Source organism: Hetaerina americana, unplaced genomic scaffold (genome assembly GCF_022747635.1).
Source record: "Hetaerina americana unplaced genomic scaffold, ioHetAmer1.1.p SCAF_2, whole genome shotgun sequence".
Lineage (NCBI taxonomy): Eukaryota > Metazoa > Arthropoda > Insecta > Odonata > Calopterygidae > Hetaerina > Hetaerina americana.
The window spans coordinates 66,198,763-66,217,867 of NW_027286763.1; the positions used below are offsets into that span (position 1 = coordinate 66,198,763).

General features: G+C 37.8%; 1 protein-coding gene across 1 annotated transcript; it reads right to left on the reverse strand.

The window, feature by feature from the left end:
* Window positions 1-922: 922 nt before the first annotated feature.
* Window positions 923-18,637, reverse strand: LOC139687758 (uncharacterized). The gene is made up of 7 exons (XM_071585038.1): window positions 18,147-18,637; window positions 17,931-18,038; window positions 16,658-16,766; window positions 10,218-10,312; window positions 6,669-6,792; window positions 1,359-1,465; window positions 923-1,257 (listed from the first exon to the last, which is right to left on the reverse strand). Exons 1-7 carry the CDS (start codon window positions 18,202-18,204, stop codon window positions 1,184-1,186), a joined length of 675 nt encoding a protein of 224 aa, XP_071441139.1. The 5' UTR covers window positions 18,205-18,637; the 3' UTR covers window positions 923-1,183.
* Window positions 18,638-19,105: the final 468 nt, after the last annotated feature.

Sequence of the window (19,105 nt, forward strand, 5' to 3'; positions counted from 1 at the left end):
TGATGGAGAGAATCCCTCTTTGCAGCCCTCTCAAAGTGCACATCACCAAAAGAAAACTATGAAAGCCATTATTGATGATGTTGACAAGTTTAGGTTTTTTATCGCGGGAAATATCGTCCCTATTTCTGCAAGAGGAGGTTAACTTAAGAGCCCCGGAGTCGAACTTTTGGTTCCGACAAAGGAATGAAAAATATTTTAAAGACATTTACCACCATTCACAAGCACAGATTTAGCCCTGAAGATCTTGAAGTGAGGCTTTTAATCTTCTGATCACTCTTCAACATGGCCCAATGCCAAACCTCAAATATGCAGTCATCCGAAGGCACGATCTTCATGTCTGAGAAAATGGTCCCAATGTATCCATTTATTGCCAATAATACTAACGTCTGATTACCTAAAACTCCCAACCACACGCCTTCTTGGCGGTTTTCAGAGAAGTTGCCAAATTTAAGATTTATTTATTTTGAGATGGCATCATGAATTCGTCAGATGTTTGTTGGGATAATATAATTAAATTCGTTACTATTTGCAAGGGATAAATAGGTAGGACAGTCAAAGAGGGATGTAATATGGAAGACTTATCACAGCATAAGGGAGTTAGCATTAGAAAGAAAAAAATGGAAGGCTGCAGTAGCCAATCTTCGGACTGAAATACTGATGATGAAGTCTGTTATCTCTGAGTTATATAATTTTTTTGCTGTGCGTGGTCTATCATTGGAATGGACATAAAATTTCTCTTGAAACATTCACAAATTTTCGTGGATTTCGAGCATTAGTAGATACTTAAAAACAACTAGCAAGTGGAAGTACTAAATCAAGAAGCCTGCAAACACCATGTAATTATTTCCATTTTCACGATTGAGTATGTCCAGGTATCAATATGACTGAAAAACAAGAGAGGAAGTATCAATAAAAATAATTCTGGTAAAAAATTTTATTTAAAAAATCTCACAGACTCCACTCTTATAGGAAAATGAAATTAATTAATTTTTCATAACTGAGGCAAGCAATGACTTAATCTTATCCCTTCTTTGGGGAGGAAATTATTCTGGCCGATGAACATTAAGGCCCTCCCTTCGATGGTAATATTCCAATGCCTTAATATCTTGGAGAAATTTTAAAAGATACCCAATCGTTCTTTGGCGCTTTTGCAGATACAATGAACTGCCCGCAAGGCGTCTTTTCACACTATGTCATCTATGTGTGACGAAATGTTCCCCGGATCTGTTGGATCATCCCAAGGGCTCGGTTGTGTTCCTATGATACAAATCAGTCGTTAAATTATCCCAAAGAATGGGATTGGAATCGATACTCACTCTCATGAACAAATTTCAAATAATTAACAAATAAACGCTAACCTGCTGGTGTAATTGGCTCTCCAGATGTTGCTGGGACGGCATCCTCGCGGGTCACCTGGCACAGTGGCATGGTCTGGAAGTCTTCCTCGGGGATTCGTGCCATTTTCCTAAAAGAATCAAAGATTTCCCAGAGATAACACATTATAAAATCTCAAATTCCTGGAATCAAAAGTGAGTTAACAAAGAAATCCATGGTTGTTGGAACAAAGGAACGATGCTTGACAAAGCATTCGAGATTTCTCTTCGTACGGAATCAAGGGAGATGGTGGAGAAAATAGGCGCCAAGCTAGTGGGTCGAAAGGGAACCCAATGGAACTTTAATGGAAATTTAATAACGTGAAATCCACGAAAAACTAAGACCTTTGACAAGACCAAGCTTAAAATCAATGAAATTAAAAAATAAGCAACTTTTTACCTAAACGAACGGGATGAAACTCGAGAGTAGAAAAAGGTTTGAGTTGACTGCTGCAAAACGCAATTATAGAATATTATTGCAATTATTTCAAAGGTGTTAGAAATTAAACAATTATTATTATTGGTTTTCTACCCTTCAAGGTAGGTTCTGGATGGAAAACGTTTGGAAAAGCGGACATCTCTTTGCTCTCCCAACGAAACAGCCAAAAATCCGATACCACAATATAGCTTTCTTCCAATCCACACACATTTTACCTTCAAACATTCCGCCCAACATATCTCTCCTTTTCCTTCCCCTTCCTAGCTCGCCTAACTTCCTCCCCTTTATCAAAGTCTTCAAAATCCCATTCATCCATCCTTCAAAATCATCAAAATGCTCAATATCCATCTTTCCTATTTCCTTTGGGTTTCTCCTATCCCCTCTACTCCCCAACTATGCCTTGCATTTCCTTGTTTGTTTTCCTCTCTGTCTATTTCACCTTCTTCATTCTTCTCCACACGCACAATTCCAAACCTTCTGATCAATGCCGATCATTTTGCTTCCACGAAATTGTCTCAGCGCCGTACAAAACTACGCTCCCTTCAAAGTTTTAAATGGCCTTTCCGTTCGAATCCGTACTCAACATCTATTTCACCAATTCCCAGCTTCTTGTGAATGCTTCTTGTCCTCACGCAATTATTTTTCTTGTCTTTACTACTTCTGCCATTTGGTTCAAAATACTGCCTAGATAGGTAAACACCTCCACCTGCTCTAGATTTTGCTTCATTATTTCATTGCTCATATTAGCTATTATCTTTCTTGAAAACTTCATAATTTTTTGTTTAATGAGTAAACTTTCACGTTGTTGTGTCAATGTCGACAATTCCTTTTTATTTTTTAAAACATGATATATTATCACCTAAAAGTTTGTAAATATATAACCATTGAGCTGTAGTTTTTTGCATAACCCAAAACAAAAACTTTCAATCTAACGAAATGAATGCGTTACTATGGTATCAACTATTTCTCTTAAATGAGCTAAAGACACAATTGGGATTACTCTATATCATTTAAATACAAATTACTGGAGTTTGACAATTGCACAGAGGGAATACTTGGGTCCAGCAAATGATCGGTAAGATGAGGTAAAAGCAAATATTTAAGGATTACGAAATAAATTACGGCACCGAACAGCCTGATTGAAAGAATCATCTTTTCATCGCAAAGTTTACTCTAACAGTAAGAAACAGTTCGTACGACAACTATCAACATTTCCTCTAATGTATTGTGGCCTTATATTATCTGCCGCGTGCCCTCGTTGTTGCTAGCAGGGTAAGATGTGGATTATTTTTTGGCAGACTACCATTTTAGGTGGGTTTTGAATTGACAGACTGAATACAGTTACACTTCTTAGCCTTGCCTAACAAGACAACCTGAAACCCTACTCTACAATAAACTCTTCTTCAATACTACATATTTTTACCTTCTCTCATTACGGCCAACGCCCCCATTTTTTCCTCCCTCACCTCACTTGCGTACGGTTCTCCCCTCTATCACAGTCTTCTTCAGTCCTTCTCTAATCAAAATTCTCTGTATCTACCTCTCCTGCATCCTGCGGACTTATCCCAGCAACACTCTCACCTTCCCCACCGTACCTAGTAATGGTTTATTTATTTTCCTTTCCATCAATTTTACCTTCTCCACATCCACATCAACCTATGCCATTCATCTTGCACAACACGGTACACAACCGTATATAACCATGCTCCATATCATAGTTTCCACAAATATTTTCCTAAGATTCTTCCTCAACGATTCCCTTCATTAACTCTCTCCTCCTCGTAAGAGCTTCTTTCCCTTGCCCAGTTTTTCTCCTTATTCTCCTCGTGCTTTGACCAATCGGTCCAATACACTTCTAAGATAGGTAAACTCTTCCACCTGGTCTATTTTATACCGTCCGACTTATAAGTTTAATTTAGTCTTCCTCTTTCTCAAAACCTCTTTGTTTTGTTCAAACTGATCTTCATCCAATAGCTATCATACTGATTTTATAATTCGCTCAGCAATGACTTAAAGCGATGGGCTGGCTTAAAAACTAGTTTGGTCATCCGGAAATATAGTATGTATAACCGATTTTATGAATACTACACACCGACTTTCATTCCAGATGCTGGCTATCTCCAGCTCCTCCTACGCCCCTTTCACCAATCCCCCTCCGTATACTTTGAAAAGCAAAGGTGACAATGGAAAACCCTTATAAGCTATAGCCCTCTGCCCAACACTTTCCATCATGATTATCCGTCTAACAAATGCACCTGAGCAGTCAGAGATAATTAACTTGTAGCTCCAATTTACCTCTACCTTCTGTACTGCATTGATTAATTCTATCTTAATTGTTCTAATGAATGTCTCGATATATAACAAGCAAATGAATACATCCTGAATGTATATATCTTCCTTTCTCTTAGTGAACTCATAAACTCCGAACTATGCTTTATTTTAGGATTTCGCATATGAGAAGATATTCATCTATGCCTAAATGGAGTGGGAATCGTAAAAACACAAGCATAATAGTAAACAGTCAACTCATTCGTCCATTTATTATCTTTTGATATTAGCTACGACTACAGCAAATATTAAAACGTCGCATTAGTAGCTACTGCTATTACGATGAGTTACTGTCGTCGGAAAGTAGTGCAGTCGAAATTCCATTTTCTGACTTTTTAGCCGACAATTCAGCGATATCTAATGAGCATAAATTTTTACTAAAATTGCGGTTGGTTGTGTTTTTTAAAGTCATTATTTACAACTATAGAATCGGTGACGAAGAAATCGTAAAAAATATTTCTTAACAAAAGGAAGCACATGGCCTTCAGACATTCACGGATCACAATCGGAGAAAGACTCTCTGTCCTAGGTCAATTTTATTTTAGTTATGACAAGGATCTAAATGTGAGCAACAGAATGACTTGCATTCAGATGATGACTTTTACGTCTTCCACAAAAACCACCATCCAATTAAAATTTTTGACTGTTTTTAACTTCTTCGTACACATGATACCTAATTACAGTGAATTTTCATAGTCATTTGCTTTTATTATTTTAGTTATTTCAGTATCCTGCAAGCCACTGTTTTGCGTGCATTTTCAACTGTGAAATACTTTATAGAAAATTATCAATCCATATAAAAAGACGGCTCTTATATAAAAGCAATGTCAATCTAACGAAATAATGACTCCGTACATATCGCATTGGAGAAATTATATCCAAGCTGCCCTGAGTACGTTTCTATTTAAATGTTTGACCTTTCTATGTAAATGTCACGGATTTGTTGAAAGTTACTTGATTATAAATTTCTCGTATGATGCCCAAATGAGGGAGAATACATTTGTGATGGCAACGAAAGGAGTATTTTTTCCTAGACTAAAAACGATCAGTTAAGAGTAAGTTAAATGATAATTTGCCGCAATAACCAATTTGAAATAAATATGAAAAGATATAAGGGGTGTGGCACATTTGGACCAGATTTTTGGAATAAAAGACAATTTTTAGGACGGGTAAGAAATAGGAAAAACATTAGCAAAATATACCGAGGGTCCCTATTCTCTCTGGCTTGATCGGTCACCTCTTAATCACAGTTAGGTACTAATGATTGTCTCAATTATCTCCATAGATTAATCACCCATCTCTAGTACTAACAATATTAACAATATGGTGGATTTGACGTTGAATGTTAACTGATCTGGTCGATATATTCCCCGCTACAGCTCATCAAGTGGATTAATAAATTTGAAAATATCGAAAGAGTTATCGACATACATACATGGTCGTTCTGAAAGTAATGCGCATAATTTTATTGTGAAACGACTATTCATGGCAGCGCGGTAAAACTGGTCGGAAAATGTGGTGGGGGGGGTCTGCCCTTGCAACGCAGCCGGTCGTCAGTGTGCACCAAGCAGCCGAGCCGAAAGACTTGCCTCTGCGTGAAGTGTGTTTTTCGACTTTTTTAAACGGAGCGTGGAGCGTTCAGGCACGGTCAAGCTCCATCATAACTATGCCCCCAGCCACACGTCCTCCATCGTTGCCAACTTCCTGGCCCGGAGCACCTATGTAAAAGTAATGTTTATCTAACGAAATAATGGCTTCATACAAAACGCAGGGTGGTCCCCCCAGCCCCCTTACAGTCGCGAATTGCCTCCGTGCGACTTTTTGTTTTGTTTCCAAGACTGAAGAGAGAGCTGGAAGGAAAGCATTGGGAGACGATGGAAAACATCCAAAAGAATGTTACAACGTTCCTGAGAGACATTCCGTCGAGGAGTTTCAGGGTGCCTTCCTAGTGTGGCAGACACGTCTCCGCAAATGTATTGATGCAAAGGGAGACTACTTTGAAGAATTTTAAGTATTTGTACAAGTACGATCAATGAATCTATTTTCTCAGAAAATGTGTTTTGCTTTTGCAGTGGATCCAGCGGTTAGACTATTATCGTATTCCGAAAATTGTATGCATGTATTATTAAACACGTATCAATGAAAACTACTGAGATTTAGCTGGTGCGGTGGCGACTGTATTACAGCTGCCCACCCCGGGGACCAGGGTTCGAATCCCTGCAGAATCTTTTAGAGGTATCGCGACACTTGAGTGCCGTGGTGAGTGTCTTGGGTGTCGTATGGTGAGCACTATAAGTGGAGCATGCCGTCAGTTGGACAGGACACGAAATTCGGAGTCCCTTGGAGTCCTTCGCTCAGAGTAGGTTAAGGTCGACGACGGGTTTCTCTGCGCCCTTCCCCGGCTACCTGAAAATTCCAAATCTCTCAAATTTCCTAACCCTAATGGCACAAATGAACTAAGTTGTTAGGCTTCCCGAAATGATTACGACTCGGCAATTTCATATACAGGTATGAAAGTAAGTACTCACCATCGTGGAATGCAGCAGCCATATACAATGCAACCTCCTGCAAACATGATTCCAAGGATAATGGAGAGCAAACCAGCGGTCACCAAACCAACGAAAACCTTCTTTGCTTCACTTTCAAGTTTATCTGAAAGAAAAATATAGTTTCACATACGTTTAATTTAAGATAACCTTTGAGCAAACAACCACAGACACTATAGTGTATACACAAAATTCACTCCTCTTTTATCGTTGATAAATTCTCTACTTACTTTGACTCTCTCTTTGATCCCACCAAATCTAATGCAAGATGACCTTAGATCTATACAACATTGGTGCGACACTTGTAAATCAGAATTAAACTTAAAAAAGTATGAAGTGATGAATTCTTGGAAAGAGAGCATTTCCCTCCCGAACGCCGACTGCACCAGAAATACCGAAATAGAAAGTGTAGGCCTAATTAAATACTTGAGCGTTAACCTCACTCACGAGCTCCCCTGGGTGAAGCTTTCTATGTGGGAATATGTGGACAAACTAACAAAAAATTTGGGTTTATTAGAAGAGTATTGGGCAGGGTTTCCGGACGGGAATTCCTTCCCACCGTTCTCTGGAATTTTTTTCGCCTTCCCATTCCCGAATCCCCAGAAATTTATTTGGGATTTATTTCTTAAATCGAGCAACACCCACCATGGTAAACGAACGTACTACTCATTCGGTATATTTTGGAATTTTTTCCTATTTATCGCTATCTAAAGTTACAATGTTACACGCCAACAGACATGCATACGCGACACCAGAATCAGATATCAACCGACCAGCTAATTTTAGCCCTTGTAAATCGAGCACATTTGATCAATGAGAACAGAAAACAGTTTTTTGTTTACACAGAGAAATGTTAATCTTCACGATCCAGTATTTTACTATATAGTCATCTACGGGTGAACTACCTTAGATTTCCTTAGTTATTTCACCTTAAGACGACTCTGTAGTCGAATCCTAGGTTGTGAAAATAAATATTAGTGTTGTTCAAAGAACTGTGAAAATATTTAAATATACTCCAGTAAAAAATTCTATTTTGCAGCAAGTAATAACCAGGAGTGAAAAGAGGAATCTAGAAGTTATTTTTAACTCTAAAACACATTGGAAGACACTGGAGAGAACGATAGAGAGATTTTTAATGATCATAAATCCCACTAAGACTGTTTTACTAGAGTTGAAACTCGATCACTTATGGAAAGAAGAGTATAATGAAATATTGAGAGGCATGTTTAATTGCTTACAACCTGTAAGATTAGCAGTTGAAGCCTTAAGCAATAGAGAAGCGAATCTTCTCTTTAGTGAAGGAATAGTTAAGTTCCTGTTTAGTAATTTAGAAAAAGATAACTCTTCAATGAGCCAAATTCTTTTAAAGGCAATAAAATCTCAATTGGTTAAACGTAGAAATAGATATCTTATGTCTCTAACTAAGTACTTGAGCAACGTTGGTTGCCTATGTGAGATGGAAGAGAATACATTTTTTGCCTTGTCAAGTAAGAATGAAATTGGCGATTCATTAATGAAAAGACTTTTAAAAGGAACATTTACAGCAGAAGTTTCAAGAATAAAAATAAAGTATGTCCTTACAGAGAGTTCTGATATTAAATTAATATCTGATCTGAAGTGTGAATTGACTAAAGCAAAATCAATTTCAACATTAAAGCCTATCCCTATGCACGCAGACAAAATATTTGCTTCTCTAAGGAAGGAATTGAGCTTATATGAAGCAACGCATTCTCTCAATCCCAATTTGAAGATGCTTTTTAGACAAACTTATAACAGTCTGACTAATGTGGTTACAAAGATAAGAGCACGATTGTGCAATTAACGCTCTATGTTTCTTAAGTTTCATTTAAAAAATTTCAAATAAAAAATATTTGAAGTATTTCTTAAATTTTCAAACGAATAATATTTGCATTTGATTTCCAGCAATGCTTAAGTAAATTGAAAATAATTTAAATGACTTTGGGAATGTTAATACATTGTGTGATATACTATATGTAAAAAAATCACTGTATACCATAGGATTTGCATTAATTACATTGTAAATATTTTGAGAAACCTAGCAAAATGATACCATAGTGACCCCTATTTAGCGCTCAGGGCAAAATATGCACGAGTCATGAACTTCCAGTAGACGTCCATTTTCAAAACTTTATATACTCGAGTTTTGCGTTGGCCTATTATGATTACGTACACATAGGAGTGTCTAGAAACAAACAAACTCTCGGAGCAACCGGGTTCCTGGCCCAACTACACCGGGGCCAGGAACCCAGTTGCCTCACCTTCTCTGCGGATTTTCTGTGAATTAGCATTCACTGCTAAAGTCATTATTACAGGTGATAACCGAAAATTAAAAAAAAAAAAATCAGAAATTCTCGGGAAATATGATTTCCCGTTCTCGATTCCCAAAGGTTAAAAAATGACGGGAATTTGGAAACCCTAGGTACTTGGGAAATGTGATGAAAAGGTTGAAAATGCTATCTTTCGCTCGTTAGGTTTCATTTAGAATATGCTGCTAGTACAGGTATATAAGATCCTCACGAAGTTGGATTGATTGCCGAACTGGATCGCGTGCAGCGTAGAGGAGCTAGATTTGTAAAACGTTGCTATGATAAACTGAGTAGCGAATCCAATATACTTATTAGAGGAGCTATCGTAGTTTGGGAATCACTCACGGAGCGGAGGTTGCTCGTAAATTACACATAAAATCTCATGTAAAGATTGGAAAGAGGGTTCTTCTGCGTTGATTTTGAAAATATATTATTAGCCCCATTATAATACGGTAGGAAGGATCATGTAAATTTAATTAGATAGAGTAAGTGTAGACCAGATTTCTCACTAACGATAAAGGATCAGGACAACATTATCCGACCGCGATAATAAGGAAAGGTAGGAAGTATTTTCTGTCGAAAGTAGTCTCGTATGTAATCACCCTCTGTCACACGCCATGGGGGTGTCTTTCAGGGTACTCGTATATCATAAAAATAATAATAAAATAAATAATAAAATGAATACTTTTAAAGGGAACAAATTACACGGCGAGAACATCTATTGTATCAAATTGCTAGGAGTATAAGGCCAAGTGCCAATGCTCGCCTCAGACGAGGTAGACCACGTTTAGTGAACATTTAATAGATTCTTGAATACTTTAAATTGTTGTGGTGTTATCCAACGGATTATATTCGCTGATATTCAATATCTTTTGATCGTTCTTCGCAGAGTATATCAGCAATATTTTGAGTTTCACTGCAGAATAGAAACACCAATAAATCATTTACAGCAATCAAGGTGATTGGCAAATTGCCAGATTCGTACTTAAGATTACAGAACTTGGGAGCTCTCAGTTTACAGCCAACGAAAGCACTAATCTTCAGGTTCCATTTCTTACGTCTAGCAGCAAATATAAAGTTATGAGATCAAGTAGTGCAAGCAAATTTGTATTAATGAAATAAAAATACAAAAACACTGGATGTTGGCATTTTTCACCATAGGTTAAAATTATATCAATTATACCTCGCGATAAAGCTGACTCACCGTATGATTTCCACTGTTCTTGCATGAGGTGTAAAAGTTCCGTCATATTTCTAGCATTGACGCATTCCTCCAAGTCTTCGTCGTAATCGTAATGCCTAGAAGAGTAAAAGATGAAGTTTTTATTCAATGTACTTGCAGATTGATAAATGATATTGATTATTTTGAGTAAGTACGACAGGAGATTAGGGAAAAAAGGGTATGGTTATATTAAAGGAAATTTCTAAGTGCGGGCGTGCCGATAAATTTGAAATTCCGTTCCAGGGAAAGCGTTTGGTAATTTTCCTGTGGCAATGCCATTATCATATTGTTGAAACGGGTGGATTTTACTGCACTTGTACATGTATTTTTTTGCTCAATGCTTATTTCATTATTTTTTGGCAAAATAAACGAACCAATAATGAGACTGTTTCGTTCTTCCCCTCTTCTGTTCCACTTATTCCACTAGGTGTTTTGCAAGTCTTGGAAAACAGTTCCAGTTGATCGACGATCACTTAGGGACGATCCCTCTTATCGACGACGATCCACTTCTCGTAACTCACGATGCTTAGGTCGATGAAAACGTCACACTTATGCTGACCGTGGGGCGTAAGACGTGAAACTTAAGTGTAGAAGGCTTACATTAAATAAGAAACGTTAGATTATTTAACCATCTAATAATATTTACCCAGTTAAATAAATATGCTGATAAACTGGCACCCCGAACGGATAAATTTTAGCAGAGATTTTCTAACAGCAAGTAAGCTAACAGGCCAGTAAAATCACAAGAGCCCTGAAAAATTAATGACGTACCAACGGGAGAATGGACATTTTACCCCAGCTTTACGGTGTGTTACCTGAGCTTTACCCCATGGACAGAATAGCTTATACTATTACTAGTAGTAGTCGTTATTTCAGAAGGATGGCGATATGTAAGACCATTGGGGATAAGCGGGCAATTTGGTAGAGTTACAGTGTTCTGGGAATATGGCATGGGTCCCGGGGGTACCCGGGGTCGGCTTTAGCCTCATATTAACATGGTGCCAGAGTTTAACGTCCCATGTAATGGACGGCGTATTCTACTTGAAGCTCTTTCCACGTAGGGATCGGGATACCTCTGAATAATTTTGCCCCCTCCGGAATTCGAACCATGACCCACAGAGTGGGAAGAAGGCACATGGGCCAACGCACTAACCCAATTCCCTGATGAAATATAAACATACTTATAAAAAATCAAGTTTTTCTTCTGTTAATTTAGGAATGGGAGGAAGTAACTTCTCACCATCGACTATGAGACCGGCTCATGCTTTAAAAATATAATAAATCTTCGCCGTGTATACAGGATATTTGGGTTGAATTTATGCAGTTAGCCTTTTCCACTAATTTAACAAAATCACCAGAAATGTTATGCTAAATGACGAAATAACTGTTTTTTCTGAAAATACAATGTAAAAAATGATGAAAGAAATATTAAGGACCAGATTTGAATTCAGGAGTCAAGAAAACCTTGTGAGAGACATGGGCCAGACTTCTGTGAGAACCGGAATCACACATAATTTCGAGTTTCCAGTTTCCAGGGATTATGAAACAAGTTTCACAAAAGCCTTCCCCATTCTCCATTGAATAATTCCGTTCCCATCGTTCATGCTCCCGCCCTTTACCTAACAAGCCCAAGGTCAGGCAGGTGGATTTCCCTTTATTCTTTACGACTAGTGTCCCTTCAACAATTCATTAACGTCATATTCAAGCTAAAGTGTTGCCAAATCGCTGATCTAATTGTTTACGGTTATCGATGATTAATGTCGAATGGTTGAAAAGCGTGTATCATATTAGTTTAACTCTAACGTGACCTAAAGAAGTCCTAATAACATATTATTGCTAATGGATCCCATGTAGAAGCTCCGTCCAAAAGCCAATAACGTGAAGTCAAAATCAAAATTTAAGTCGCTGATTTAGCCGTTACTCGGTGGAATTACTCCATTACACAGATAACAGAAACAGAGCAATACACCAATTTATATATAATTTTTATTGAAAAGTACATCAAATTGATAATAGTAATAATGTTGATAACATTAAAAAAATTAATAATATCAATAATGTTAATAAAATTAATAATTTTAAAATTATTTATTATTAATCATTATCAGATGATGCCACCCAGTGGTGAAACCATCCAAGTCCATGGATGTTATTTGTGAAATTTCTGTGTTCCTGTTTTCTGTCCAAACATAAAATTAAGTCTCAAATTCTTCACAAAAATTCTTGAGAAATATTATTTTACGGGCGCGTTAGTTTATTCACAAGTGATACACCGCAGCTTATGTTCGCCAGTTTAGTGTATTCTTATTACTGGATTACTACTATTCAATTAAAAGTACTGAGCCCGAAAAACTCTCTTTTTGTACTACCCTGCAACCCACCACCGAGTGTGAGGCAGGAGGTGAATACACACCAAACTAATTTTGACCCGAATATGGCCCTACCGCGGTCGAACAATGTTATTATGATCTCCCATCGTTCGTGGAAAAAGTTGCATCTTAAATCTATCTATTCTAGACTTGATCTCTCTAATTTTATTAACATGATCTCTCCTACCGTAGTACGATGGTAATAATACATTTTCAACATCATTGCTAAAGAGACGTCCTTCAAATTTATGCAAGAGATTTAATCTGTAATTTAACCTTCGCTCCGTGAGTTATTCCAAATTTAGCTGCACGAATAATTTTGATACGCTAGTCATTTTTACACGACAACTTTTTGCAAATATCTTGCTCCTCAACGCTGCACGCGATCCAATTCGGCAATGAATCCAACTTCGAGAGGATTCCATGTACTTGCAGCATATGAGGCCTAACCAATCAGAGATAACATTTCTCTTTGACCAGATCATCACATTTACCCTAATGAACCTACCGAGGTCGAACAATGTGATTCTGATCACTTATCGTTCGTGGTAAACATGACATCTTAAATCCATCTGTTCTACAGTTATCCTCTCCAACTTTACTGACATGATCTCTCCTACCGTAGATCGATGTTAGTAATGACACATTTTAAATAACACTGCTAAAGTGACATCCTTCCAATTAATCCAATTGATTTAATCTGGAAAAAAATAAAATTTCCTTATTTAAAGAAGGGGCATCTACTGAAATAAACAAAAACGGAAGTTGTGTCTTGGAGAATCTAACCTATCCGAATCCTTGCTGATCTTCCATTAATAACTCTTGTCTATCGAGATGGGTCCCGATCAAATCAGCGACTATATTTTTCATGAACTTGCATGAAATAAATGTGGGGGTGATAGGTCTGTAATTTCTCGGTTCCTACTTGTCTTCGTTTTTAAATATTGGTGTTACGTTGGTCGTTTTCCAATCTCTGGGAACCTGGTGATCTACCAGCGACTTCTTAAATATGCTTTCTAGATACGGCGCTATTTCCGAAGCTAGTTCCTTAAATATACGAGCTGGTATTTGATCAAGCCTGGAGGATTAATTAATTTTAATAATTTTCAGCAAATGTTCTATTCCATTATATGAGACTACAATTTGGGCAACGGTAGAGGGGAACGATTTGATATGATATCCGAGGCATTCGGTAAGATATTAGTGAAGACGCTTTGAAAGAGGGAATTTAATACGGTAGCCTTTTCCAAGTTCATTCCTAGTAAATTTATAAAATATAACACGGAACCTAGATGGTGCAACGCGAATCTTATAAAAGCACTGCGACGTCAAAGGCCATGTCATGCCAATATGGAAAATATTAAGGATGATATCTCAATTGACAAAAGGAACATATCACATATGATTGTAAGATATCTAGGGTGAATACCAAGAAGGAATAACGGAAAGCGTTGAGAGATTTCTAAAGGAGAAGATTATCGGAAAATTTGAAAGAGAATGATAAAGCATTTTGGTCCTACGTCAGAGAGGTTCAGGGAAATAAGTCAATAGTTAATTCCCTCGAAAATGATAAAGGTGAAAGAGTACACAGCAGTTTGGAAATGGTTAACTGATTAAACTCCTTTTTTCAAAGCGTCTTCACCAATATCTCACAGAATACCTCCGATTGCTTCCCAAATCGTGTCTGGCAACCGATACGCAAAATTGAAAGATCATATAATGGAATAGAACGTTTGCTGAAAAATATCAAGCCTAATAAATCTTCCGGGTCCGATGAAATACCCGCTCGTATATTAAAGGATCTAGCTTCGGAATTTGCGCCGAATCTAGAAATAATATGTTAGAAGTCGCTGGTAGATCACACGATTGCCAGTGATTGGAAAACGGCTACAGTAACACCAATACTTAGAAACGAAGAGAAGGAGGAAATGAGCAATCACAGACCTATCACCCTCACAGCCATTTCATGCAAGTTCATGGAACATATAGTTGCTAGTTCGATCGTGACACATCGCGATAGTCAAGTGTTATTGAAAAATCAGCACCGTTACCGAAAAGGTAAATCCTGTGAGACAAAACTGGTCCTCTTTCCTCATTACACACTTAGTTCGTAAGAGAGGCATGTTCCAATGGACGCCGTTTTTCTAGATTTTAAAAAAGCTTTCGGCAAGTACCTCGTGGTAAACTACTCACAAAGCTAGAAGCATATGGCATAGAATATCCTGGGTTCGATCAAAGACCTTTTGAATAGTCGGGTACAAAGAGCGGTCATGGATGATGTAAGCTCAAAATGCAGTAGAAGCGACTTAGAGTATTTCGCAGGGAAGTGCTATGGGATTTATTTTATTCCTCTTTTACGAAAACGACATTAACTCCGTATTCACCTGGACGACACGTACGTTTTTGACGACGATACTGTGGTTTGCAGAGGTATCCGTAATCCAGCGGATAAAGCACCTTTTGCAGATGACCTGAACGATATACAAAGCTGGTGCGACACATGGCAATTAGAATTAAATTTTAAGAAGTGCGCAGGGATGAATTTTTGGAAAAAGAGCATTTCCCTCCCGAGCGCCTACTGCATCAGGAACACCGAAATAGGATGAGTAGACTCCATTAAATACTTAAGTCTTATCCTCACTCATTACCTCCCCGGTGTAAAACATAAACGGGGAAGATGACGGCAAGCCAACAAAAATTGAAGATTTATTAGAAGAGTATTGGGGAAATTTAATGGAAGGGTTAAAGAGAAATTTTATCTTTCACTCGTTAGCCCTAATTTAGAATATGCTTCTAGAATTTGGGATCTTGACGAAGTTGGATTGATTGCCGATTTGGATCGCGTGCAGCGTAGAGGAGCAAGATTTGTAAAACGTTGTCGTGAAAAATTGAGTAGCCTATCAAAATTATTCGAGCAGCTAGGCTTGGAATTACTTACGTAGCGAAGGTTAAATTACAGATTAAATCTCTTGCAGAATTTGCAAGGATGCTTCTTTAGCAGTGACGTTGAAATGTATTATTACCCCCATCGAACTACGGTAGGAGAGATTATGTCAATAACAGATAGATTTCATATGTCATGTTTTCCACAAAACGATAAGGGAGCAGAATAACACTATCCGACCGCGGGAGGGTAAAAATATTCGGGTCAAAATCAGTTTAGTGGGTATTCACCCCCTGCCACACCCTGGCGCAGGCTTGCAGGGCACTACATAAATTTAAGCAAAACATTTGATATTCTGTGAACCGCTTAACACATGCTAACTAATCTATAATCTTTCAGAAACACCTAATTACACCCATAAATAAAATTTAAAAAAATTAAAGCGAATTATAAAAATATTTCATAAAATTTTACCTTACTCGGGCTCACGATGCGGGGATATACTACACCAAATCAAGAGAACTGTTTAAAGTGGAACTTGGCGGATATGGGTGTGCATAAATCGAAAAAATTGCAAAACCTTGCCAGAGTACCAGCGAGAGAGTCAACTCGCCGGAGGGACGTTTTGCGTGAAGCATAGGGTTCAGAAGTATGTAGATTGAACCCACTTCAATTTTTTTAGGTGTCTAAGACTGTACTAGATATAGAGCCAAAAAATCCTCACAGGATGGGTGAATTCATTCTTAGACGTCAACATAAACCATATATGAATCAATAACAATCGATATCTCCAGCGACGTAGAAACTTCACAGCGCCAGAGATTTGATCAGTATTGCTCGATTCCATTCCACTTGGTCATTCCCAATGCATTAATGTATTCCAACAATTATTTAAATTAGGAAGTCTAGGTCTAAGTTAGTCGTGTGTTTTCTACGAACGATAAGGGATCAGAATAACATTGTCCGGTAGGGTCATATACGGGTCAAAATTAGTCTGGTGCGTATTAACCCCCTGCCACACACCCTGGTGGTGGCTTGCAGGGTACTATAATAAATATATTATTATCTCCAAACTAAAAGTGTTCGAATATTTCACTATAATAAAAATAATATTCTAATATAATTAATAATTTTTACACCATTATTGAGGTGGGTGCTAAATTACTCACTTGTTGCATTGACATATTTTGTATCCATTTTTAAATTCCTTGCAGCCAAGGCGGTGATCACTGCTACATTGGACGTCATCTTCGCATTTTTCTCCGTGCTGCAATCCATCTGATCAGACAACGTTCGAATTAATAGATTGTGGATCTGCCACATAAAACATAACAGGAACTTAATTTAATATATTAATTGTGCTATATGCAGAAAAATGAATGGAATAAAGCAGATACATATTAAGGTGAGAGAAATTGAAGTATTATTTTGAACCCTTAGTGACTGCGTTTTGAAATTTCTCTGACCGCTAAGATAATGTCGCACCAACACCTCAGTCACCTCACTAAAGTAATCGTCATAAAATAATGGAATCATGGCTGACGTAAATGCAATTCAATCATATTCGTATCCTAAAATTAATTTTAATTTCATCGAGCCTCCCGTAATTGTGAATTCAGTTTTTATAAGCACACACAAAGATTTGTTAAAAGTGATTTAAAATATAAAAAACGGCGATTTTGCCTGTGATGCCTACCTACATTTGGCGTTTCCGGCATTAAACAACAATCTCCTTTCCTTTTTTTTACTATTCCTATCCTTATCCAAAATGTTGTAAGTTAGCATATTAATCCTAACATTTTTGATTGGAAATAACACGCCAAGCTTTTACATTCTAATCTGTCCAAATGTGTCCGAATGATCGGCCGATTAGAGGTTATAGACGGCTCCTGAAAAGTATTACACGTCTTCGTATCGTAGAAGTTTAGATCACAAATGCACAACACGAACATATTTTGCTTGAATACATTTTAAATAACCATTTACACTGACAAACGAGGGCTCTACATTTACTTTGAACGGAAACCATTCATGAATGCATCAGCGGGTATTATTGTTTTAATACTAAAACAGGAAATTCATGAACACGTTTGATGTAGGTATTCAAACATAAATTGTATTTCAAAATCTTCCATCTCGCTACCCCCTGCTTATAACTACTTATTACTTCAAACGAAAGTTTCGCTTCGTCATGCGAACAATAATGTTCAAAATATTTGACCTCAATGATGACTGATCGAAGTTCATGACTCCAGAAATTAACAAAATAGCACACAAATTTCATGGAGGTGTCACTTATTTTTTGAGCAGCATAGAGAACCTAAGAAAAATTAAACCAGTTACTGCTGGGAGAATGAATAAGATTGGTGACCTAAACCTCGCACCTAAGATACAATCTTGACACTTCACATGAACGTCTGCTCATCGTCGAGGAAAACTAACCTTGATGACAAGAATTCTTGATCTTGACAAATCCAAGTGAACACTTGCAATATCCGAAACCGCATGATTGATGTTCTTCACAGTCTTCGTCCTGTGAACACTCGTTCCCTTCAAGTACAATATTAGAAGAAAAATAGCACTCCATGATTATTTAATTATAAGGCGAGGAATGATGAACACGAATATAAAGTTCAATATCCAAAAATGAGTATATACCCTTTTGTCCGGTCACCACAACGAGGAAAACCAGTAGTACAGAAACCAAGACTCTCATTTTGGTTTAATTTCTTTCTTCCGTGTAGCAAAGCCCGATATAACATATCATGGAACTATTGCAGATGAATGGGCTAACTACCCTCAAAATAGGGCGTTTTTTTAACCACACAACAACGGAACATAATTGAAGATCACGCTTAAAAGTCAACTGCTTAAAAGTTTGGCCGCAAATGATTCGTTCATTAGAAATTACGTGCTCATCAATGTACACCAATTAAAAGAAATCCTCAAGCGTCCTTTACACTGACATAGCCAATGCACCTGCACCGAGAAAGGTCACACGGTCCGAAAAATATTGTTTCCTGTTATTATCACCCATTAGGCTCAAAAAGACTTCGGCACGATTTGACAGGCGGATTGCTTGAATAACCGTGTCATCTCACGACGTCTTTCAGGCACAGCCAGCCCCACCGTTCCACACGAGACTGGTGCACTTGCCCCGACGGACCCATTGCACAGGCTCTGGCACGAAGGCGCGCCTTATTCATTCTGTTGGCACTCGAGCAAACCCCCGCACACACACACACCCCCCGCCCCCTCAGTTTCCCTGGTCGTGTCCTAACGTTTATAAGCGTCCAGCGTTCTAGAAATAAGCACAGGAGGAACCGGGGAATTGAGCCGGAATGGGACGTTTCCAAGTCAACACAATATAAATTTGCCCTGAAATTTACCAACGCAAGATATTTGCGCCAAAGTGTAAAAAACAAATTGTAGACGGATTGATATTTCCTACGTGATGGAAAGCAGATCAAAGAAGCAATAGAGCAGAGAAAGGTATCGATTGCCTCCGTATTTTTATCGCGTTCATTATTGTTCGCGGAACGAAAACGAGTCGAAAGCCATTCGTTCTTTTCTTCGATAAAGATGCCTCACGCAGTAATATCATGCAATTGTGAGTC

Bases quoted from the DNA above. Each gene is read 5' to 3' on its own strand.
- LOC139687758 (XM_071585038.1), bottom strand. From the start codon at position 18,204: ATGAGAGTCTTGGTTTCTGTACTACTGGTTTTCCTCGTTGTGGTGACC. The intron at 16,767-17,930 runs GTTAGTTTTCCT...TTGTCTGATCAG, and splicing joins CAAGAATTCTTGTCATCAAG to ATGGATTGCAGCACGGAGAA. The intron at 1,466-6,668 runs GTGAGTACTTAC...TGATTCTTTTAG, and splicing joins GGCTGCTGCATTCCACGATG to GAAAATGGCACGAATCCCCG.